General features: G+C 40.8%; 2 protein-coding genes across 7 annotated transcripts; one reads left to right on the plus strand and one right to left on the minus strand.

Moving 5' to 3' along the window:
• The first annotated feature begins 1,064 nt into the window (after positions 1-1,064).
• On the plus strand, positions 1,065-13,710 carry zdhhc2 (zinc finger DHHC-type palmitoyltransferase 2). 2 transcript variants are annotated; one of them, XM_038699311.1, is made up of 13 exons: positions 1,065-1,453; positions 4,042-4,068; positions 6,194-6,288; positions 7,458-7,578; positions 7,732-7,801; positions 7,914-7,946; positions 8,895-9,015; positions 9,349-9,481; positions 10,093-10,219; positions 11,831-11,923; positions 12,205-12,320; positions 12,401-12,482; positions 12,549-13,710. In XM_038699311.1, exons 1-12 carry the CDS (start codon positions 1,327-1,329, stop codon positions 12,439-12,441), a joined length of 1,104 nt encoding a protein of 367 aa, XP_038555239.1. In that variant the 5' UTR covers positions 1,065-1,326; the 3' UTR covers positions 12,442-12,482; positions 12,549-13,710. The 2 variants fall into 2 exon arrangements, with proteins under 2 accessions (XP_038555239.1, XP_038555238.1); XM_038699310.1 differs by having other exon boundaries at positions 1,066-1,453; positions 12,401-12,460.
• A 77-nt stretch (positions 13,711-13,787) lies between these two features.
• cnot7 (CCR4-NOT transcription complex, subunit 7) lies at positions 13,788-23,109 on the minus strand. Of its 5 annotated transcripts, none has more exons than XM_038699314.1 (8): positions 22,928-23,109; positions 22,520-22,570; positions 22,099-22,222; positions 21,819-22,012; positions 20,800-20,961; positions 19,513-19,657; positions 19,241-19,351; positions 13,788-15,529 (listed from the first exon to the last, which is right to left on the minus strand). In XM_038699314.1, the coding sequence occupies exons 3-8, from the start codon at positions 22,213-22,215 to the stop codon at positions 15,398-15,400; spliced, it is 861 nt and encodes a 286-aa protein (XP_038555242.1). In that variant the 5' UTR covers positions 22,216-22,222; positions 22,520-22,570; positions 22,928-23,109; the 3' UTR covers positions 13,788-15,397. The 5 variants fall into 5 exon arrangements, with proteins under 5 accessions (XP_038555242.1, XP_038555240.1, XP_038555241.1 ...); XM_038699312.1 differs by having other exon boundaries at positions 22,520-22,573; XM_038699313.1 differs by lacking the exon at positions 22,928-23,109 and adding an exon at positions 22,761-22,776 and having other exon boundaries at positions 22,520-22,573.
• Between the last annotated feature and the right edge of the window lie 1,004 nt (positions 23,110-24,113).

Below are 24,113 nucleotides of genomic sequence, written 5' to 3' on the forward strand. Positions count from 1 at the left end.
TGTGTGAAGAAAATACCGCTTGTTTCACCTACTGTTGCCCAGAACTGATTTGTTTTGATAAGAGGTTTCACTTTCTCTCTCAGTATGCACGAAAATAACCACTGAAGGGGAGTCTAAAGGGCTACTCTAGCGATTCACTTACATAAAGTTAGGGGGTTTGCAAGAGACAGGTTAAAAAGAAGAATGGTCAAAATTGATGCAGCTGAGGCACTGACATCATCACTTATTTGTTTTTTTGATGTTTGACGTGTCACTGAACCCTCTGCCCTTACTGTAACTCTGAGATGTGCATGTTGTGGTGCATATTGTTAGTTTGCTGCAGCATGCCACCCACCCACAAAATTGGCAACAGGTGGCAAATCACTGCTTACATTCAAACTGTCCATCCATCCATCCATCTATTTATGGCAATGTTTTAAAGACCTTTGCAATCAGAAAGTAGAAGTCACTCTGTGAAATGTGATTGTAAAGAACAGTTATAGAGTGCAGCTTGGCAGAAGGCAAATGATTAAATGCAATATGCTAGCAACAACACATCTAACATCAAAACATATAATAGCCTGGAAAACAGTGTAGTGTACAGTGTAAAAATGACTATTACAAGTATATGTCAAGCCTGCATTGAACATATTAATAAGTAAAAGAATGTAGGCTAAGTCTAATCAGGAAAATGTACTAAAGTTTTAATGTCCCATGAGACTCTAAGACAATTATTTTAACATAAGATTATTATTATTCATGCATTAATGTAAAATAGCTTTTTGTTGTTGAACTATTTTGTATCAGACTGAAATTAAATTTTTTTTGGCTTTTATGAAAATAAACTATAAAATTGTATGTGTGTGTGTGTGTGTGTGTGAACAGATCCCTGTTTAAACACTCGCGGGTCTGAACTTATTGAGCCCATCTGCTCGCGGTGAAAATGTGCCAGGCTTGCAGCATCCCGCGGACGTCATGGCAACCTGTAGGGAGTCAGCAGGGGCGGTCCTGACTCTGTGCCTGTGTGCGTATGTGTGTGCATGTGCGTGTGTGTGAGCTGTCTGATATTTTGTTGTAGCCTGTGCTAGTGGCTGAGCAGGGCGATCAGAGGGGAGCAGTGCGGCAGCGGCAGCAGACGGCGGCAGCATTGTCAGAGGCGGGCGGGAGGCTGGTAGGATGTTGCGTCTGTGCTGCCGACTAGGCTGATCAGAGTCGGAGCCACGATGCAGTGACAGTCTACAGGAAGACACGGGCGCGCGCGCACACACACACGCACGCACACACAGAGGCAGAGAGAGAGGGAGAGTAATACACGATTGCGCACGAGAAATGATCCGCTCCTAGACTATGGCACCATCAGGCTCGCGTAGTATCAAGAAGGGCTGTCAGAGAGTTTTGTACTGGATCCCGGTCCTGTTCATCGCCCTCATAGTGGCTTGGTCATACTACGCCTATGTTTTGCAGCTTTGCATAGGTAAGAAACCAGCTGTCTGGTTAGTATGAGGAGGAGGTGTGTGTATACATCTGTCTGTGGGTGAGAGAGGGGGAAATGTCTCTGACTGGTATGTGTGTGTTTTTGTCTTTGGTAATGGGGTGGAGAGACGTTTCTGTTTCAGCAGTTTTTTTTTTAAAAGACTGGCTTGTTGTTTATGCAGTGTGTGGACAGTCCCAGTCACATGACAGCAACAGTTCAACCAGGAATTGTAAGCATATTATTGCTCAAGCAAGTGCCACAAGTGAAAAACACAAGTTCAACATTTGCAAATTAAAACACAGGCAGAATTAGAAGTATGTGACAACTTGCTTTTATCATGAAGGAGCTTGTATGAGAACAGGATCCGAATATGGACCCACCACAACCCCTCTATCAGCACTGTATTAAAGACTTACTGTAATAGCTTCAGGCTCAAAGTCGCTGGACTCAATAATCTGAATGTAGACCCTCCGCCACAACACCAGCAGCATAATCTTTTGGCAAGAAATATGGCTGTAATGGCTTTGGAGTTAGGGCTGCCTCCTTCCTACACGGTGCCTCCAGCTGCTGAGTCTTGGATGGTGCGTTTACAGACAGCGAGCCTTCTCGGTGAACGGTGAACATGGAGTTGACCTGGATAGTGAGTAATGGCTTCTAGGATGTCTCAGAGGAGTCTCAGCAGCCTACTCCTGTGCTCCATTTGGCAGCTTGTCAGACCACTAGGAAAGCAGATCCCCTCTGTTTAAAAAAAGGGGGGGGGGGGGGGGGGTGAAATGGAGATGCTTTAATGAGACAGAACAGAGAAAAACGCTTGCTGTTTGTTCCTAACACTGATTTTCTCCAAATGTAGGCAGACATTCGATCCAGCTTTAACTGAGAGGAAACACCTTTATGTTTGCCTTTACACCTGATCAGTGAAACTTAAACATGCTGCAGCAGTCATAGTGCCATGTCACTGGATTCAGCAGCACGGGTGAGGCCAGAGGGGTGGCACGCCTTGACCCGAAATCTGATCTACCAGAGTGAGAAGGTGATAGTTAGTTGGCTTCTTGGATGGATTACTGAAAGGGCCTACCGGGTAAAGGCCCAGGGCCCCTGGACCAGAACCTCTGTAACATTAACATTGTCAAAAGACCACAAAAAAACACAAAGAGGTCGGGGGTGGGGGCAGCCAGCGTCACGAGAGGGCAGCCGGCGTCTGTCCCAGGATGAACCTCTTCTAGAGTTACAGGAAGCCATGTGTCTGCTGCTGCTGCCCATGAGATATTCAGATGCCCTTCATTACTGCAGGGTGACAGAAAAGCAAAATCACTGTTTCGTCAGGCTCTTTCCAAATCACTTCTTGTTTTGCATCCTTGCAGAACAAAAGCGAGATTTTGATGCATACCAGTCACATGAGATGAGACAGGCGAAAACAGCAGCAGCGGGGGCAGGACAGTGGTTGCTCAGGGGGCCAGCATGCGCTCTGCAGACAGACACACAGACAGTTGTGCGAAAGTATCGTCAGCTGATACCTCTGGGTAGCTCAGTTAATCCCATTGTCTCGCTTACATAATTCACCCCAAGCAATCTGCGGTTGACCCACTTTCTTGTAAAGCAGCCTTTGAACAGTTGATCCTTTCGCCCAAGATTGTTAAAAATGTGAAATCAGGTGGTCTTTGGCTTCTTGAATATCCATTTATTGTTGTAGCAAGAATGCAAGGAGAGAAAGCAAAAGAGGGTGCAGCCTTGACCATAATGCTTCCACAGGCACATTAACATACAGCCATGCACATGCTCTTAATCACACACTCACACACGTATGCTTCACTGTCAGACTCTGGGGCTTTTATGCTGGCAAGGCGGCACAATTTTTGGCTGCATTCCTTGACACAGCTCCTTGGCTTACATTTCCTCAGTTCCTGCTGTGCGCATATGTGTGTTTGTGTGTGTGTGTGCTGCTTTACAGGCTAATTGCTAAAGATGGATGATTCTGTGTGCTCAGCTAATCATTGCTTAGATATTGGGACAAATATAAAACAGTGTCAAGTCTCGCACATGTTTCTTTTTATGTCCAGAGTCCAGATCTTTAGGTGTGTGTTTGGGAAGGTTTCGGGGTGCTCATCAAGTGTGTGGGTGCTGATGTTGGCCTGCAATCAGCAGCTTCGCCTGGTCCCCTCTGTGGGAGTTATTGCAGCTGTCAGCAATCACGCTCACACACAATCTGTGCAGGATGTTCCTGTTGTTTTCAGTGCCTTTTGTCAATGCACAGTAATGCTTATCTATATAAGTGGGACAATGAGTCAAACTATTTGACTGGGAGTGTGCTGTACATTGATTTTGTGAGTGGCGTGGTATTGGACACTGGGTTTAAGGGTTTACAGAGTCAGCATTTTCCAGTTGTGCTACTTTAAATTCAGACACTGACTGTCAGTCAATCATGTATAAAACACAGAGGATGTGTGAAGGATTTAAAAGCAAAACAAAGCTTTTTATTTCCCTCATGTTGACCTACATTTTGGGGAACATCCTAAGATGCGCCACAGTCTGTTTCACCTTCTTTTATTCAACACAGACTTGACAGTGTCTTGTCATTTTTCATTTTTCAGAGTCCATTGAAGACACAGGAGAAAAGGGTAAGTGTTTTATGATGCTATTTAACATCAGGAGCAATCACCAGTGTCTGTTAGATAGTGAGCTGAGTCTAGGCCAAAGGAGGTTCTGCAGAAGCAGCCCACATCAAAGCACTATAACCCACCTGTATCAGCTGGAAGTGTGTCATGACATTTGTTTTCACTAATTCAGTGATGTGTTTAAAAGCAGGCTTTTCAGTGTGTTTCAGCATATTATTGTGTGTTTTGTATCTGTCTTGAGTCTACGCATCGAAAGAGACCAACCACAATTATCTTTCAGACATACTAGCTGCATAGTTCTAGGGATGGCAATGTCAGTCTGAAAGGCAGTCAGTGAACCACTTTGGTCCAGACTGAAATATCTCAACAACTGTTGGATTTATTGCCATGAAATTACATTCGTCCAAATACCAATGATTCTGGTGTCCCCCTGGTGAGGTTCACATTTTTGTCTGGACAACTGTTGGATGGATTGCCGTGAAATCTTGTCTAGCATTGTCCCCCTCAGGATGAATTATATTCACTTTAGTGGTCCTCTGACTTTTCATCTAACACCACCATCAAAGTAAAATTTCAATTTCTCCAATACTTTGGTTTATGACCTTGTTTTTACCTGCAATGATGTGAAATTCTTCTCAGCTTTAGCTGTATTTAGTGCTAACTACCAAGTGTTAGCATGCTAAAACGCTAAACTATGATGGTGAACATGATAAACATTTTACCTACTGAACATGAGCATGTACTGTACTCAATGTCACTGTGAGCATGTTAGCGTTTAGCTCAGAGCCACTGTAGACTCTTAGTCTTGTTTTTTTCTATATTCTGGGAATATAAATGAGTCACTGTTGCTGCTGTATCATGAAAAATGAACAAAATGTATGTTAACAGTGTGCAGCTAAACAAAACTGAAATCTTTACAAAAGATTGTACAAATCAGTTACAAAAATTACACCAAAGCAACTGCTCAGTCTGAGATACTATAAATATTTGTATGTATGTGTATGATTTGGCCGGAATTTTAGTTTACAACATTAAAAAATGGTATTAAACTAATATTATCAGCAGAACGTGAAGAAGTAACAGTTCTGACGTTATGTAAAAGACATCTATGTCAAAGACAATGTATTGTGTTGCAGAGGTTCTACTGAAGTTAGCAAGCTAACCAGCTAGTCCCAGCCTTCCTGTCTCATAATACCAAATAGTCACTCAAAAGGTAGATAATCTGATAGTACAGATCAGGCCTCATAGTTTCAGCTGGAAGATGTGTGCAAGCGGCGAGTTTGCTACTTCACACAAGCTCTCTTAGATTCATTAGTTAGTTATGATTAAACAAAATATCACAAATTGTGAAGAAAGGAATATTCTTGTACCTATTTCCTTCAGAAAAACTGAGGAATTTAACCGTACCCCTTGTAAATTCAAGTTTATCTCATTCACCAAACTAACTGATTAACTAAACTAATTGTAAAACATGCTTCATTCAAACTACCAGAAACTAAATAAAACTCTATTGTGGTTAGTCTTTCCACTGTTGCAACAATCACCAACTCTGGTTTGGTCAAAATAAACCCTTAATTAGATGAGAGAAGTGAAAATACATTACACACTGTCGCTCCCTCTGTGATGCCCGAGCTCCCTCTCGCTCCTCTCCCTGAACGTGATGGCGAGTCTTACATATAGTACCTTTAAGAAATTATAAGATTCTGAATCAGTCAGTTAAGATGACTTTTTTGCATTTGGTTGTATTACTTTTGTCAGCCAATGTTATAACTTTTTTTTTTTTTTTACATTTTTACACTGACCCCGAGTGAACCCACTGCTTTTGATGTAATACTTCAGTATCAGTCAGTGAAAATAATAATAATAATGCATTACATTTATATAGTGCTTTATCATGGAAACTCAAAGCGCTTCACAGTGAAGTGGAGGGGGGCACCTCAACCACTACCAATGTGTAGAACCCACCTGTGTGATGCACGGCAGCCATTTAGTGCCAATAAATTTAATCTAATCACACCGATATTATTAATATTCAATGAGGCTGCAAACTGTGAGTAAAAGGTTAAATACACACCACTGACAGTAGATGATAGATGATGATGCCTTGTGTATGTTTTTCTGCTTTCAGTTGTATACTTGCTGGTGTACCATGTCATGTTCATCATGTTTGTGTGGGCGTACTGGCAAACCATCTTCACCAAGCCCATGAACCCCCTGAAGGAGGTGAGTGTGTCTGACTGCCAAACAGTGTTGTTGTCGGCTGCATATGTGTCATTTGCACTGGGGGCACTGGGGACATGTCCCTACCACATTCTGAAATGGCCATCGCTTTTTGAAAGCATTTGTTAAAAATGTTCTGAAAAATAGCTTGCACCAAGAAATGTTAACTAACAAATAAAAATGTTTTGAGAAAGGTTTATTTGCACAATAAGAAAGCATTCAATGCAATTTAAATATAGAAGAAACTAATGTGAAATGCTGATTACTGCATTATATTCTATAATATTTTTATATTTGATATTGTCATCTACCAGATGAATTTCTCTTTATATAAATAAAGACATCTCCACCATGAATTGGAGCAGAAAATGTCTCCAGAATACAGGAAATCCCCCAGACCCCCCACTCATATTTCAGCATTCATATTTCTTCAAAAATTCTTCTTCTCATCTTGTTTTTGATCATTGTCAAGACACACTGGTATCATCACGCCCCTAATCTGAGCCTTTATGTCCCTACCACTTTTCATAACAAAGTGACGCCCTTGGTCAGCTGGGACGATGATGCCTGGTGGGAAGTGTGGATGTATGGCTCCAGCCTCCCTGTGTGATTGAATGTTGCATTTAGACTAATAATACTTCCCAGTGAAAGTGCCTGGAGCTGCACTGTAATGGCTCTGATTCTGACCGCAGCACTTCAGCTCTGCAGGGTGAACACACGCAGGCATACATCTTAGAGTGGACACTCTAAGAAAAGCCGCCTTTGTATTTCGAATTTGAATTGAGGCGAAGCACACATGCAGGAAATAATCATGAATTTCATGTGTGTGTGTGATGTGCGTGGTATTATTTGTTTCCAGTGTTCAATCATGAATCTTCTGAGCAGCTGAAAGTAATATTGCAACTCTCTGCTGCTTTGCTCCCATTTGCTGCTGGGGCAGAAATAACCAAAACAAATGGAATATACAGAAATACCCATCACTGCCTGATGAGCTCCAGCTTTACAGTAACAGACATCACTGCATTACTGATACCAAAGCAGCTTGTAGCTTATCTTAAAAGTTTGACTCTGTTTTGACAAATGTAAGGGCATGATTTATTAGAAATACAGACAGAGCTATTGAGACATCACAGGTGTTGTTTATCTTTCCCGCTGTGTTCTGCCCTACATAGTTTCACCTGTCCTACTCTGACAAAGAGCTGCTGGAGCGTGAAGATCGGGGAGAGTCTCAGCAGGAGATCCTGAGGAGGATAGCCAAAGACCTGCCCATCTACACCCGCACCAACTCTGGAGGTACAGTACAGTACACTGCTGCTGCAGAACAGTCTAGACTGAGATGCAGCTCTCAGAGCTCCTCCCGCCCCCGTCACATTGTTAGTTTATGGTCAAGTGTTAGGAGAGGCTGCTGCTGACGGCTGTGTGATTGAACTGACTGTGTCTCCTCAGCAATCCGATTCTGTGACCGCTGCCAGCTGCTGAAGCCAGATCGATGTCACCATTGTTCAGTCTGTGATAAGTATGGCTCTCTGTTCGTGCACCTATAGAGAAAAGACAGCATCATACATTTGGCATTCTGGCAGGCAGAGTAAGATTCAATTACACTGACGTCTGACCCTGCTGTGTTACAGATGCATCCTGAAGATGGATCACCACTGCCCGTGGTATGTAGAGGCGCTCTTTTATTAAACAGCCAACAGGACTTTAAACATATATCGGTGACACTGTACCAATGTACCACTCTACTCGCATGATATTGTTAGTATGTCCTTGTGATTACATCATTACCTTTGCATAAAAGGCCCCACAGTATTCAGGTTTCATGAAAATGGGTGTTTTTTTGTCTTTAGCACAACACTGCCCTGCTGCATCGTCCACGGGACATGTAAACATACATGACATAAAAGCACAAAGAGCCCGTTTACTGGACACAGTTTGACACAGTGATCTCTCATCCTGCCAGATGACAGATTTTGGCAGCAGAGGGAGACAAAACAAATTTAATTCCTCTCATGCTAAACATGATCGCTATGTAAAATAATGTACCATGTCTGGTGTTCAGACCAGGGAGAAATTCATAAAAAAAAAAATCTATATAAGAATAACGTATTAATGTAATTTGCCATTGGATCACATAGCAATATGACCCAGGAGTTGTTTTCTGTAATGCCCTCCAAACATGCCTGGTGTGAACATGTCCTTAGCCGTCTCACACAAACGTAATGTTCAATACTTGATTGGCTGAAAATACAAAGTCCTCTAATTCAAATGAAACAAACTGATTGAAGGTTTTATTGTAAAGTTCTGCTGATCAGTTGTGAGGCATTGACCTGTTTTTCAGTCTGAAACAGGCTGGAAAATAGGTCATTTAAAAACAATGCAGAGAATATTTGGATAATCAACATGAACACAACATAAAAGTTTGTTTGTATACCACAGCTCATTATATAAAATGAATAACATTATTGCTACAGCCATATTTTGATGTAACAACTCGCCAACCAACCCGTCCCCAATATTTACTGCTGCTCAAATAATTTCTTCAATTCCCACATCTCTACGTTTAGAAGTTTAGTAGTTTTTCCCACACTGACCTGCAACTCTTGTTGCAGGGTGAATAACTGTGTGGGATTCTCCAACTACAAGTTTTTCATGCTGTTCCTGGCATATTCCCTCCTCTACTGCCTTTTTATAACTGCTACAGATCTTCAATACTTCATAAAATTTTGGACGGTAAGTTTGTCTTATCCACCACGACGTGCATTGATTATAGTGTATCATGTTTTTTTCTTTTGGAACTGTTTTGTTAGCACCAAATATCTCCAGTCTATTGGACATCTGAAAACATGCATTCCGTGTGTGTGATTTTTTTCACAAGGCTGGAGGTAGAGCACATTTCCGTCTGAAAGAATATCTGGTATGAGCCAACCAACTAGTTATTGGCCCTGAAATAGAAACAGTTTAGTAAGCCCCCTTAGAAAACTTGAATAGAAAATTCTCAGATCCCACTCTCCCACAGTTTTCATGCAGTTGTGTTGATTGTTTACTTGTTGTTCCCCTCCTCAGAACGGCCTCCCAGACACTCAGGCGAAGTTCCACATCCTGTTCCTCTTCTTCTCGGCCTCCATGTTCTCAGTCAGCCTGGCCTCGCTTTTCATCTATCACTGCTGGCTCGTCTGCAAGAACAGATCCACTCTCGGTAGGTGGCATTTGTGCGCCTGTGCGTTCTGTTTGTGGATGCAGTAATTATACAGCCTCTGTTGGACAGCAGCTCTCTCATCTTTGTGCAAGTTGAGATTCTGCTCTCCGTTATGGTTTGCACAGTGTCGTCTTTGCACTAATGATGAAGGTTGTTTCATTGCATTTTTCCCACCCTCAGTCACCGTCCCCATCAGCGCAATGACTTGATGAGCCTCTCTGGGCCGTTATCAGACTGAGCGTTTTCTCATTATGTGTGCACAGTGGCACACTTTGTCTGCGTGTTGAGGAGGGTGGATTATCCAAAGGAGTATGTTACAGTGTAATGCAAAGACACAAGGCTCAGAGCCGTAAGCAGCTTAGTAACTGACACTGCTAGGAAAGTCACACATGGTGGCACAGTCTGAGATCTGCCTTTCCCATGCAACAAAGACACTTTCATTCAGAGTTGTTGCATTGATGCAGCCATTCAGCGGGAATCGTGTTGATCTGTTGTCTGAATGAGCTCCTATTAATAGTCTGAATAATAGATTGTGGAAAGGCGGTGAGGGAGCACTGTATTCATCTTCATGTCAGACTGACTCTTCTACTTCTCCATGTGTGTCATTGCAGAGGCTGTGCGTTCTCCAGTGTTTCGCCATGGCACAGATAAGAACGGTTTCAGTCTGGGCTTCAGTAAGAACTTCCGCCAGGTCTTTGGCGACGAAGTGAAATACTGGCCCATTCCCATTTTCTCTAGGTACGGTCTTATGGGCATTTGTTAAGGGCATTTCAAAAGAAAATCATCTAAAATATCTTTCTTCAAGAATTTCCCCTCAGGGACCAACAAAGTATTCTGAGGTATTCTGAACTATCAATTAAAATTACATTAAAAACCTGAAGGTCATTAGACGCCAGGAAGTTTAAATAAATCCAGTAAAGCAAGTCTATGTGTTCAGAAATTTTGACTTCTTCTGACAGGTTGTTTGACACTTTAGGAACCCTGACCTGTAATTTTGAGACCGAAGGAGAATCAGGTCAATGTCTTCAGGCTCCACAACTCTGCTGTGTGGCGAGGAATAAAAATGAGATCGGTAAAATCATTCCAACACATAACCTGCTGAGAAGATAATATATATGGTGTCTTAGATTGGCAGTAAAAAAAAAAAAAAGTTCATTGTTTAGCAAAAGCACAAGCTCTTCATTGCACACTGATCAATCTGTTGCTATGTACATGTTGATTATATAATACAATTAAGTCCAGTTGCATTTATAACACAGCATCATTTCAAATGATGTCTACTGCTCAATGATCTAATATATATAAGGTCAATGTGATTACAGTCTTTAGGGTTATATACCATTTTGTATTAAAATCTAAAACGGAAGTGTTTTAAAGCCTCATGTACTCTCTTGCATGTATAAAACTATATAAGGTTAATGAGTTTTCATGATAAATAATAAAGTCAGCCTCAATGTGCACAGCAATGGCACACATTTTCTTCAGAAAAATGCTTCTGTAGTTCAAATAATCTATATCATCATGTCTTGAATGAATGAAGTCACTGTTCAGCTTGGGGATTAGTGAAGCCTTTTTACTTAGTCTGAAACAAAATGCTTCAAAAGAGGGAGGAGACAAGAGAGCATTCACTTCAGTAAACAACAACATCACCGCTGTGAATGAATGCAGCGCTCCATCGTTGCAAAATTAGTCATTCATGCTGACAGAATGAATAATATTATGAATAGACAGCGCTTTGGAAAATCACTGTCAAATTACAGAAACACACAGACACAAACATTTTTGGGTGTGTAAACAAAAGATTGTTGTTGAGAAGAATACATTTCAGATTGAGTTGTGAATGGATACAGAAGCCAATTTTGTTCAGTTATTTGAAACAACTGGTTACTATAGTGTGTATTTATTCTGTGAACATACTCAAACACATGGGAAGTGTAAAGTGAGACTATGTAAAGTGTAAAATACAAAATAACACAATCCTCCTATAAATGAAAAGCTACGTTCATAAGCAATTAATCACGCCCTTGCTCAATTAAAGAACATATAGCGAATGGTGGCTAATGTTAGCTAATGTTCTAGAGATATTGCTGTGATGTTACGGAGTCAGTTCACTGACTTTATCACTCTTCTCTACATGTGCTACTGTTACACTATGTTTTAGCATTTCCCATACTCGCTACTGGCAGTGACATTGACTTGCTTTATTCTAATCTGCAGTCTTGATTATCCATCATTTACACATACGTAAAATAAAACATATAATTCTATTACCTGTATCTGTTTCACTTAAATTGACCAGCTAGTTATTTAAACACCAAGCTGCCCTTTCTACTTCTGTTGGCTCTCCAGTTTAGGGGACGGTTGCTCTTTCCCAACCTGTCTGGTGAATATGGACCCCGAGCAGCCCTCTTCACCCACTGGCCCCAACCCTGCCAACAAGGAGTGAGTAAAAAAAAGGAAAAGTAAATATAGGGACAGCACAGAAACACAAGTCTGCACAACTGCACTCCACCCTGGTGGTTTATTAACCTTTTAGGTTTAATGATGCAGGAACTTCACCTTGCAGAGGTTATGGCCTTGCAGTTTGAAAGGAATCATTCAGATCATAGGATTGCAGGATTAAGGACTATTTATTTATTTATGGATGTGGGCCCAGAATTACTCTTCAATGGGCCCGTGATTACTGGCTTCATCCCTGCCCATGTGCATTTGTGTGCTTCCAGTGCAGCAGAAGGCCGCCAGTTCCCCTCCAAGCCGCTGAGGGAGTCTCAGAGTCGGCTGCTCACCAGCACCCCCTCCTGGTCAGAGAGTGACAATCCAACAGACAAAGACAAGAAGGGTAAGATAATGTTACACTCCTTATAATGGATTTCAGATGACTTTAATGATGGATTTTATTGCACCTGTGTGCTTGTTCAGGTGCCAGCAACGAAGGGATGACCATAGAAAATGAGGCGTAACAAGAGTTAAGAGACAGAGGTGACACCATCAACCCAGAAAGGTACGTTCACAGTCGTAGATCAAAATATAAAATCAACACCTGTTGCTATGTGTTTCACCCCAACAGGTCTATGCTGCCCCCTCCTCGGTGTTTGTGAAGCGGTGGTGAAATCATCAGTGTTTGTTGTTTTCCATACTGCACCCTGCTTCTGAGAGGTTCACATGACTGATATCACGAAACAAGCCACAGAAAAATGAATGACTGGGCTCCAGGACAAGTGGATTGAAATGAACATTGCATTCCAACCATCACGTTTTCTTTTGTTTGTATATGAACAAGCACAGAGCAGATGAAGAAGAAGAGATGTTTTTGCATTTTGTATACTACGAGATTAATCTGAGCTGCTTTTGTATGTTACAGCAGAATTATTTGTTCTATGTTAGTTTCATAGCTTAGCACATCAGTAAATGCTATTTTAAGTTTGCCAAATGTTTGCACATTAAGTACAGATTAGCAGTGGTGTTAATGTGATGTAACCGATATTGCTTCAGCTCTTTTTTTTTTTGGGTGTGTGGATCATGGAGGGGGTAGGGGTGGGGGAGTGTTTCGCCTACCATGTTGAGTGTAGTGGAAGTTCAAACAATGCATGCTCTCATCTCAGGATGTCAACACAAACACACCTTGTTGTAGTGAACTGTACAAGATGTTTTCTCCTTTTGCTTGGAAACAACAAAAAAAAGAAACATGTATTGACTAGTAATGTGAATAAGGGCTCTTCTGACTCGTTATAGCATGAGTGAGGATGTTGCTGTCACACTAAAATACCCGAGAGCTGGTGCTGCTCTGCCTCCCTCTGCCAAATATCTACAGTGCACATCAAACTGCCGGTCAAAAGCTTCCTGACTGTCTCTGGAGGGCCGGCAGCAAAACCTTTGTGTAATGCTGCAGATGTTCACCATCAAAAAGCAGATACTGTTGAGTGTTTTTCTAACTCACAGCATGATGTCGTTGACATACAGCAGAGCAAAAAAAAAGAGAGAACAGCTCCAGCCGCTTTGTACAGTATATTTTCACTGTTCTCATCTCTGGCTGGAAATGATTAAACCATCGGTGAAAACTAGCAGGAAGAATGTATGCTTGTTTCAAAAACAGCTTCATGGTGATAAGTCAGTGTCAATATATATTTTTCTATTCTTCTGTCTGAATGACATAAGAGACAATATGGATCTGTGAGTCAATGTACTGTACAGTCGTGATGCCTTATGAGAATAAAATGAGCTCATCTTAAGTCTCTTTATTCAGCTCTTTTTGTTGCCTGGCGAGAGGAATTCAGAGTCACTAAAGAGATTTGATAGCCAAGAGCATTTTATGGTAGAAAAGTTTTAAGCCTTTATTTACAAAATAATCTAAAAACAATCCTTATATATTGCATATTCTTCTTTTACTCCTTTACAATGTGAAAAATGTGCTGCAAAAAGAAATTGTTGAAAGTGTTTCAGTTATCGTTTTTTTGACACCGAAGGAGGTTAATAAGTTGTGAACCTTCACTTCAACACAAACCTATGGAAGATCAGGATACTATTTAACAACACAGCATTTATTCAAACGTTTTAGTACATGCGGCTGTTCTACGCAGCATGACTTGACTGGAAAGCAATTCAAAAACAAATATATTTGTTTGTTTTTTTAAAGCACAAAAATGTCATTCAAAGGCCAGAACTGCAAGTGAAATGAACTCCACTGGAACAAAAAGATGCTTTTTAAAAGGCAACGTTATTTTTTTTGTCCAATGAGAAAATGTTTTTTTTTCTTCTTTTATTACAACACTAAAACTACATAACCTTAATATCAATTAAAAATGAAAATTTACTCTAAACAGAGTAACCTCAGCATGTCTTGCAGCAAGCGAGCCTTTTTTTTTTTTTTTTTTAAAGGTCTGGTGAATTTGGTTGAACGACCACGTGGAGAGGCGATGCACCTGTGTTCATGTGTGCTTGCATCAATGAGGGTGTTTACATGCACAAATAATCCACATTCCTCCAATGGAAAGTATGCATCTAGTACATACTCTATATATCCTTGTATGCCACTACTCGGAGCATTATCATAAACACAAAAAAGGACAACAGCAACTAATAGTTCGGAGGAAATGGTGTTCACTTGTTATCTTAAGTATCCCATCTACTTATAAGCAGAATACACCAGCTTGTTAGAGGCTTCTCACAGTGGGATTAGAGCTTATTCAGGTCATTATAAACATTATCTTTATATGTACAAGTGGAAAAACAACCCTCAATGAGATATTCATGTGCAAGTAAACAGACTCACTGAGAGCTCCCTTTCTCATTATCATACCAGAAATCCAATGAAAGAGGGCTGGTGTACTGACGTAGTGTTGAATGGGGCGTCTATTCAATGTCAGATAACCAGCACAATAACTTAAAGTTTAAAAGATACCAAATGCAGCGAATATTAAGGCTGAGCGTGGTGAGATCGGGTGTTGTGATAATAAAGATTTGCACGTTCACAATGTAAAATGGGAACGGAGAGAAGGCAACAAAGAGGAGAGACACCAGAAACTTTTTCAGCTTTCCCATATAAAATCAGGTTAGAGCTTTAAAGTGCAAAACATTTCTACAGAACATTTTAGGAAAACTAAAATCCCATATTTTCAAGCATGTTAAATGATCCAATCAGACCGTCTCTACCGCCTCATAGGAATAAAAGACTAAACTCACACACGCGCACACACACACGCGCAGCCAGCAGGGGCATGTGTGAGGACAGCTGTGATTTTTTTTGTTTTGTTTTGATCATCATAATCAGTTGTCTAAAGGTGACTATGAGAAACAGCTTTCTAAATGACGTGTGTATGTTTTGTGTTCTTCGGTTATTATCATCCGGTTGGCGAAGCCTGGCTTCAGCGCCGCACTGATTGTGCATGTGAACTGCAGGATGGGAGTGTTTCAGTGATGTCACGACTGCTGCTTGTTGGCCTCCTCTTCGTAAGCGTTCCCTGTTCCGTTCTGGACGTAGGCCGAGCCGGAGCCGAGCCCATACAAGTGACCACAGTACTTTGCATCATCGATGTGATCCTCGAAGAACATCTGTGGGGACAAATAATGACGACGGATACTGAGAACAGACACATGCATGTTCGTTTTATATACGATATCATTTAAAGCATCATAATTCAATTGAGTTTATCTTTAAAATCTTAAGTCTAATCCTCTGGACCAGGTCACAAATGTATGCTTATGATTAGGAACGCAGCGATCTAACTTTTTCAGTCCCGATACCAGTGCCTGGGCTTTGGATATTGGCTGATGCCGGGTACTGATCTGATCCCTGTGTAAAATGAATAAGCTGTATTCCTCACTGTAAGGAAGAGGCTGGGAATCGTTTTTTTTTTTTTTTTTTATGTGTATGGCCATGGTATCAGCCTTGACGTAAACATTGCTTCCTAACTTTTATATTATTTGTAATTGTTACAAACACACACACACACACACACACACACACACACACACACACTTAATTGAATTAAACAGATCAGCCCTGTAGATCGGCCCTACTGTCACGGATATCTGATCCAGGGTTTTGAATCAGTATCCGATTGCCGCAGCCCTACTTATGATTGCATCATCATGTGACCCAACTCTGTGAGGTGGAAGACTTAGCTGTTAAGTGACTTTCACAGTGGTTAAGGTAGAATTGTTTGTATTGCAGAATTTACAGGGAGATTAGCATTCTGAGAAGTACTTTGGTTAAAAGCTGATCCAAACATTTACAAATTCTGGTCTTTGCCCACTGAGGACACCTATTAAGAAAAAACGTTTTGAGACCTTGCCTGATTCCTTTTTTCAGACATTGAATATGTAACCGTGATGCACCAAAATGAGAATTCTTGGCCGAAACCAAAAACCGAATATAATGAACAAATTTGCTGAACAAGTACATTCACATTTGTGCCAATTTTTTACCATTGCATAAATTAAATAGTCAAAATGTGCTTTTTCCTCAGTGTTTCCCACAGGATTTAGAGAGACTACAGGTGCTGGTCATATAATTAGAATATCATCAAAAAGTTGATTTATTTCAGTAATTTCATTCAAAAAGTGAAACTTGGATATTATATTCATTCATTACACACAGACTGATATATTTCAAATGTTTATTTCATTTAATTGTGATGATTAAAACTGACAACTAATGAAAATCCCAAATTCAGTATCTCTGAAAATTTGAATATTACATGAGACCAATACCAAAAAAAGGATTTTTAGAAGTGTTGGCCAACTGAAAAGTGTGAACATGAAAAGTTTGAGCATGTACAGCACTCAATACTTAGTTGGGGCTCCTTTTGCCTGAATTACTGCAGCAATGCGGCGTGGCATGGAGTTGATCATTCTGTGGCACTGCTCAGGTGTTATGAGAGCCCAGGTTGCTCTGATGGTGGCCTTCAGCTCTTCTGCATTGTTGGGTCTGGCGTATCGCATCTTCCTCTTCACAATACCCCATAGATTTTCTATAGGGTTAAGGTCAGGCGAGTTTGCTGGCCAAATAAGAACAGGGATACCATGGTCCTTAAACCAGGTACTGGTAGCTTTGGCACTGTGTGCAGGTGCCAAGTCCTGTTGGAAAATGAAATCTGCATCTCCATAAAGTTGATCAGCAGCAGGAAGCATGAAGTGCTCTAAAGCTTCCTGGTAGACGGCTGCGTTGACCTTAGACCTCAGAAAACACAGTGGACCAACACCAGCAGATGACATGGCACCCCAAACCATCACTGACTGTGGAAACTTTACACTGGACTTCAAGCAACGTGGATTCTGTGCCTCTCCTCTCTTCCTCCAGACTGTGGGACCTTGATTTCCAAAGGAAATGCAAAATTTACTTTCATCAGAGAACATAACTTTGGACCACTCAGCAGCAGTCCAATCCTTTTCGTCTTTAGCCCTGGCAAGACGCTTCTGACGCTGCGTCTTGTTCAAGAGTGGCTTGATACAAGGAATGCGACAGCTGAAACCCGTGTCTTGCATACGTCTGTGCGTGGTGGTTCTTGAAGCACTGACTCCAGCTGCAGTCCACTCTTTGTGAATCTCCCCCACATTTTTGAATGGGTTTTGTTTCACAATCCTCTCCAGGGTGCGGTTATCCCTATTGCTTGTACACTTTTTTCTACCACATCTTTTCCTTCCCTTCGCCTCTCTATTAATGTGCTTGGACACAGAGCTCTGTGAACAGCCGGCCTCTTTAGCAATGACCTTTTGTGTCTTGCCCTCCTTGTGCAAGGTGTCAATGGTCGTCTTTTGGACAGCTGTCAAGTCAGCAGTCTTCCCCATGATTGTGTAGCCTACAGAACTAGACTGAGAGACCATTTAAAGGCCTTTGCAGTTGTTTTGAGTTAATTAGCTGATTAGAGTGTGGCACTAGGTCTCTTCAATATTGAACCTTTTCACAATATTCAAATTTTCGGAGATACTGATTTTGGGGTTTTCAAAATTAAAAGGAATGAACACTTGAAATATATCAGTCTGTGTGGAATGAATGTATACATTATACAAGTTTGACTTTTTGAATGGAATTACTGAAATAAAACAACTTTTTGATGATATTCTAATTATATGACCAGCACCTGTATGTTGGGTGGGTCCGGGGCCCGAGAGGGTCCAGTAAAGTAAATTACATGTGTCCATTTACTTTTAATGGACACATGTAATATATATGTTTTATACTTTCTGTGAATATAATCCAATTAATCTCATTTCCATACTGTACAGACACCTTATTGTGAAAACCGGACATTGTCACATTGTATCCTCGCGCTAAATTCATGAAGTCAGACCCAATTTGATAAATAATGTACGTGGTTCTCGTATCGCGCAGCATGAAGACTTTACAGCCTCTCTTCAGGTAGTACTCTCAAACTGCAACACTTGTCTTTGTAAAGAGACAAAATGACAGGATAAAGTTGCTAATCTGCCTGTCAGCTCGCACTGGTCCGTTTCAGTGGATTTACCATAAAGGCTTGAATATGTGTGCACTCCAAATTTAGGTGCGGCTAGCTTAATCGCCTTCTCAGAAACGAGTGACAGAAACACTCAAAGCGGGTCAGACCCTTTATTGCCATTTCTAAGAAGTCAGCCACAGATGGAGTGGATGTGCTAGGAGACAATTCAGCAGAACAGTGTCCGCAAACAGTGATTTTTGCATCTTTCTCAGACACTTTAAAATGCTTCCACACTGCCGACATGTCAACGTAATCGTTTGGTAAAATTTACTCAGTCTTTTGACTTAGGCCAAACACCAAAAATGCTTTTTTTTTTTTTTGCAATTTTCAGCTGATTAATTTCGTTGGCTGAACATTCGGTGCATCAATATGTAACATAGCTGGCTTTATCGACCTGTTTAAGAGACTGCATTTTGTCATTTATATATCAGTGACTTTAATGTTTCTCACAGTATACACACTGTATATGCGCGTGTGTGTATAAATATAAAAATATGATTTCGTGCATAACAAAAGATGGGTGGGCTAACAAATTAATTCCAAGTGATCTTTCTCACTTCCTCCCTCTCTGCATGTTGTACCTCGTGCTGCTGCAGCCTGACAGCCTGTAATTCAGACTTGTGCCGTGTTGAAAGTGATACAGAAGGTCCGACCTAGTAAGACTGACGTTGTGACTTTTATGCAAACAGACATGAGACCTACATGTTAAACTTCCATCAGCTTAACATATAAAAGGGGCTAAAGTAATACTTTGTGAGGTTCGACATTCACCACGCAACTCCTCTCTCTCATTTAAGGAGCCTACCTCTCTCATCTTGAAGAAAGCCATGCCTGTGAGTAAAGAGTCAGAGCCAGCCTGGTGCTGTGGGCCGATCCTCTCCAGCTCCAGTTGCTCAGCTACTTCCTGCAGCCCGCCCTGAAAACAAAACACCGCCAGTCACTCAAGATCCACGTTTCGAGTCTGAGTAAAATCCGAGCTTCACCCTCACAGGAAATCACAACAGAAACCAAGGCATGAAGCTTTAAATGACAACAAGAGAGACTCTGTGCTAACTGCTGACACATTTGTTTAAGTACCTTCAGGTTTTTACAGCTCTTCATGAGGTACTTAACATCATATATGACTGGAAAGTACAAGCGAAGAATCTCAAAGAAGTCCACCTCCTCTTCAGGCAGGTTAGCGTTGGACAGAATCTTGATCAGGTATCCAAAGTCATAGCCACTGCAAAACACATGCACACCTTTTAACTATGTTTTTAAAGAGCACACAGCCGGAGGCTTCACGAGATATTTTCACGTCCAATCTGACACAAAGACAATTAAAGACAGGTTTCTTTTTCTGTTCCTGCTTGCCCTTTTGACTAGATTACTACACATGCAAGATCAAATAACTACATAAAGCCACTGCATTTTCCAAAAAAAGGATATTGTGAATTTGGGACTTTGATTTTACAGCAAGCATCCGAGTAATAAATAACTAACAGGAACTGAAAAGCAACTGACAAGATGAATGCTCAGTTTATTCACAACAGACCAATTATCCATTAACACTGAATACACAAGAAAAAAATGAAAAATTGGATCAAGTAAAGAAATACCATGATAAAATAAGAATGAACAAAACTAGCAAGAATATAAATAAAAACATAATGACAGAAAAGCCTGTTGGTAAAGGTGTGTTCTAAATACCTGAAAGAGATGACAGTGGTGATTCAAACCTAAGCTTTGTTTATTTTCCAAATCCTGGTTATCTTTAGTTTGCCATGGAGACACAGTGGGAAACTGAGTATGAAATGAAGATGTTAAGCAGCAGAGTGCAGAAGATAAACGCTTGCTTCGTCACTAGAAACCAATTTGAAATTGAGCAGCAAATTTTATAGCAAATTTTAACAGGATATTGTTTTATAGTAACATGATTGTAGGAAATAAAAATCACAGTTCTGCGTAACATCTTACCTCTCTCTAAAAAGCCCCCAAAAATGAAAATAAATAAAAATCCATATCACTTTTCATGTTCCTTCTGAAAGGCCACAGCAAATACCATTAGTAAAAATTTAAACACAGGAGAAAGGCTGTGACAGACATGACAAAATATACCATACATTGAGAAAACATAAGCTTTCAAACACATAACACAGATAATACACAGTCCAATGCTACTTAATGATACCAGAACCAACTCAATGTGTTTCTGATAAGTGCCTGTTTATCAACTAGCTAACAAGCAAAGAGAGTAAAAGTTACTCCTGGGAAAGACAACTGTCTTCATTCCTGTTGCTTTCAGCTGTCTACAGTATAGCTGCCACAATTTTAAATATACTTGACCGCACACAAAAATAGCTGCTAATCGCAAAAGCAGAATACCTGTGAAAAGACAGCCACTTGACTCCATCACAGAGCACAACTCCTGATGTCATCAGCAGCTCTGCAAAGTACAGCGTCTCGATGCCTTCGTCCTCGTGCTTCTTGAACTGAATCCCTGAAGTGGTCAAGAGCTCAATGGAGTCCTGTGCATACATATCTTCTCTGGGGACAAAGACAAGCACACAGGTCACCAGGGCTGGGCAATGTGGCGATTTCAGATCGAGACCTAAAGCGTCCACAATCTACTTTTCAGGTGAACTGTAGAGATTGTGGTATTTATTGCCCCACTGACTAGCGGTTCTTCCTTGTGTGACGTACTATAAACAATGCAATTGAGTTGTGAGCGCTTGAAAAGTGTTATTTTATGATTATGTTGACTTTTGACTTCAAATTAAACTCGGGTTTGAAACATGTGTAGTATATTAAATGCAATGTTGTTTTTTAATGATGCAAAATGGAGAAATTCAAAGGCTATTTCAAGTCTGGCTATAGTCTTCAGGGCACTTCAAAAGATCACAATTTAGATGAATTGTGACTGCAAATAAATAGATTGGGAGAATATCACAATCTATTTAATCACAGTCACAATCAGGGGACTGGGACTGGACTACATGTCACACTGTTATTATTTCAACCACTACAGACAATCAAGTAGGTATGACAGCAGCAACTAAATATCATAATTATAAAAAAAAGTCTGCATTTTGTGAACTGGGCCTGAGGAGGAGCAGTTTAAAGACCACAAATAACATACAAACTTCCTTTTATGTGTCATCTGTGTGTCCTGTCAGCTAGCTAAGATACTCTTCCCTTAGCTAGTATGACCATAAAAGGTGACCAAATCATGCAGATTCTACTTTGACACGAGCAGGTGTTGTATTTCAATCTGTGTTGCTGTTAACTGTAAATTGCACTCAGATCAAGATACAGTGGACCAAATACTCAAGTGCATGCAATGGATGCATTTGAGTGCAACATAAATTGTGAAAATGGTGAAAGTAGCACAAAAGTCATCTTACGTGAGGTTAAACTTAAAGTTGAACTGCCATGTCGATGTTCCAGGAGGGTATTCCCCTTGTTCGTTCATAAACGTGAGGCCAAGCTGGATTATCTTGAGCAAATCCACATTGCAGCGCAGTAACTGGTACTGATAGTCAGCGTTGCTCCTGAACTCTCCAATTGGTCTGGCTACTACACCGGGAAACTCTGTGTCCTGTAAGAAGACAGACAACTCGTTATGAACAACAAAGATCTGGGTGTGTCTTGACAGCTTTTTTCCCCTCTATGAGCATCTCTCACCATAGCAATGTAGTTGTATTTTCGGATGACATGTCGGATCCTCTTCAGCTCCTCCTCCAGGTTGTTGGCCCAAACCTCACATATTCTTTGGCTGTGATCCACAGTAGCTGCGGGCATAGTGCCACTTCACCATACAAACAGAAAGATGCAAAATAAATAAAATACACAAATAGAAAAGAAGACAAGCTTCAGGAAGGTTGTGGTTTTATAGATCTAGCCCAATATGCTGAATTGTGATAGACCAAACAGGAAGAGGTGGCAAGACAAAGACATGGAGCACATGATCCCCAGACACCCAAGAAATGCTGACAAACCATTTGGCTAACAATATATAACGGTATAGTATTAATTAAAGGAATTACAGCCTCAGGTTATGAAATCACATTATCTCATTGCCAGTCTCAACATTAGGGAAGCTTACTCAATCTCAGGGCGGTTTCTGCTTCCTTTCAGCTGGGCTACTTCACGTTACCTGCTAAATTAACAAGTCACATCAACGCAAACAGACATGGGAACAGCAGCTGTCTACTCAACATATGCAGGACGTGCTTGGCTGGCTGGCGTTAACGTTAGCTCGTCGCAGCAGGAAGCTTTCAGCAGCACTATGGGCTAGCTAGGTTACCTGTAGCAGTTAGCAGGCTACAGACTTAGCATTGGCTTACATGAGCAGGACAGTGGAGGCTCTCAGGTGGGAGGCTGTGTACAGTTTGTACACACTTCTCAGGTTGACTGCTAGCTCGACAGATATAAAAGAGTGTAGTGCAAAACGTGAGAGACGAGTTAACTAGCGACAGACACACTCGGCGTCACTGTAGCTTCGTCAACTTACCGTTCCCCAGACCGGGCAGGTGTGTGTTTTAAGTGTGTACTATCTGAAAACTGTTAATTTTGTTCCACGTTGTTGTGTCGGGGGGTTTCCGCGAACTTTTAAATAGTTTATATTCAGTATTGTTTCGATGTCAACCTACAGCTGCCATCATAGTGGAGCCTACAACAAACGTCATCACGTAAATCAGAAACGTCATGTGCGTAGATGTACCGTGTTGCATGGCCGTGTGGACCACGTCTGGCTGGTTCAGTGCTCCCGCTTCAGTGACTGAAAATAAAATTATAGAAGACATTTGTTTACTGTGAGAGGAAAATGCTGAAATGTCTAATTATTGTCTAAACAAATAATTGCATTTAAGAATTGAAAAGTAAATTAAACCTTTACACTTTTTAGACTCTTGGGACCAGCTATAGGTTCTCCATCAACTTTCCAATTTTGGGAAGACTAATGGAAAACAAACAAATTAAAAGACGCATTGTTGATCCTCAAAGTAAAATTCACTTTGCTTGCAGATAATAATAATATAATAATATAATAATGAAAGCAGACAGCTGGATGAGCCACAGAGCAGGGCTACTGGTGTTGTTCAGGGTCTGGCTCATGGCCAGTACAGCTGGCCAGATGTTCCTCTTTTAAGGAATCAGAGCTCCAAATCTCTGTTCCCGACAAGTCTTTGCTGCCATTGACTGTACCTGATTGATAATGTCATAAACTCTGGTAGAGACCTGCTAATACCAATAACATGAAAAGTATTGTTGTTTGTAAATTGAGGTGATTCTGCAGAAGCAGTTGTTCAGATGTAAATCTCTTGCATCAAGGCTTATAGATGGTGAACAAGGGAAACAGGAACAAGACACAAATGGGTTTCAGCCCTGCTGTTTTGAGGAAATAAATACAAAATTCAAGAATAACAGACAGTGCAACTTATTGGTCAACCTGTATGAGGTTCTGGCTGTTTAGATTTTTTTTTTCTATTTGTCCAGCAATTATTATTATTATTATTCTTTGAAATTCCTGCCTACACACAAAGACAATGAAACACTAAAAAGTTACCTTCCAAAAACTCAACAGCAAGGTATTTTTATAATCAGTGTCCCAGTTACTCTGGATAATCCACAGATCACATGGTCAACATTTGTGACTGGAACTACTTTCTAATGAAAACGTAAGCCCTTTGAAAACTATT

The sequence above is a fragment of the Micropterus salmoides genome, unplaced genomic scaffold (assembly GCF_014851395.1).
Source record: "Micropterus salmoides isolate LMB-PRFRI ecotype aquatic unplaced genomic scaffold, ASM1485139v1 Ms_hic_scaffold_5, whole genome shotgun sequence".
NCBI lineage: Eukaryota > Metazoa > Chordata > Actinopteri > Centrarchiformes > Centrarchidae > Micropterus > Micropterus salmoides.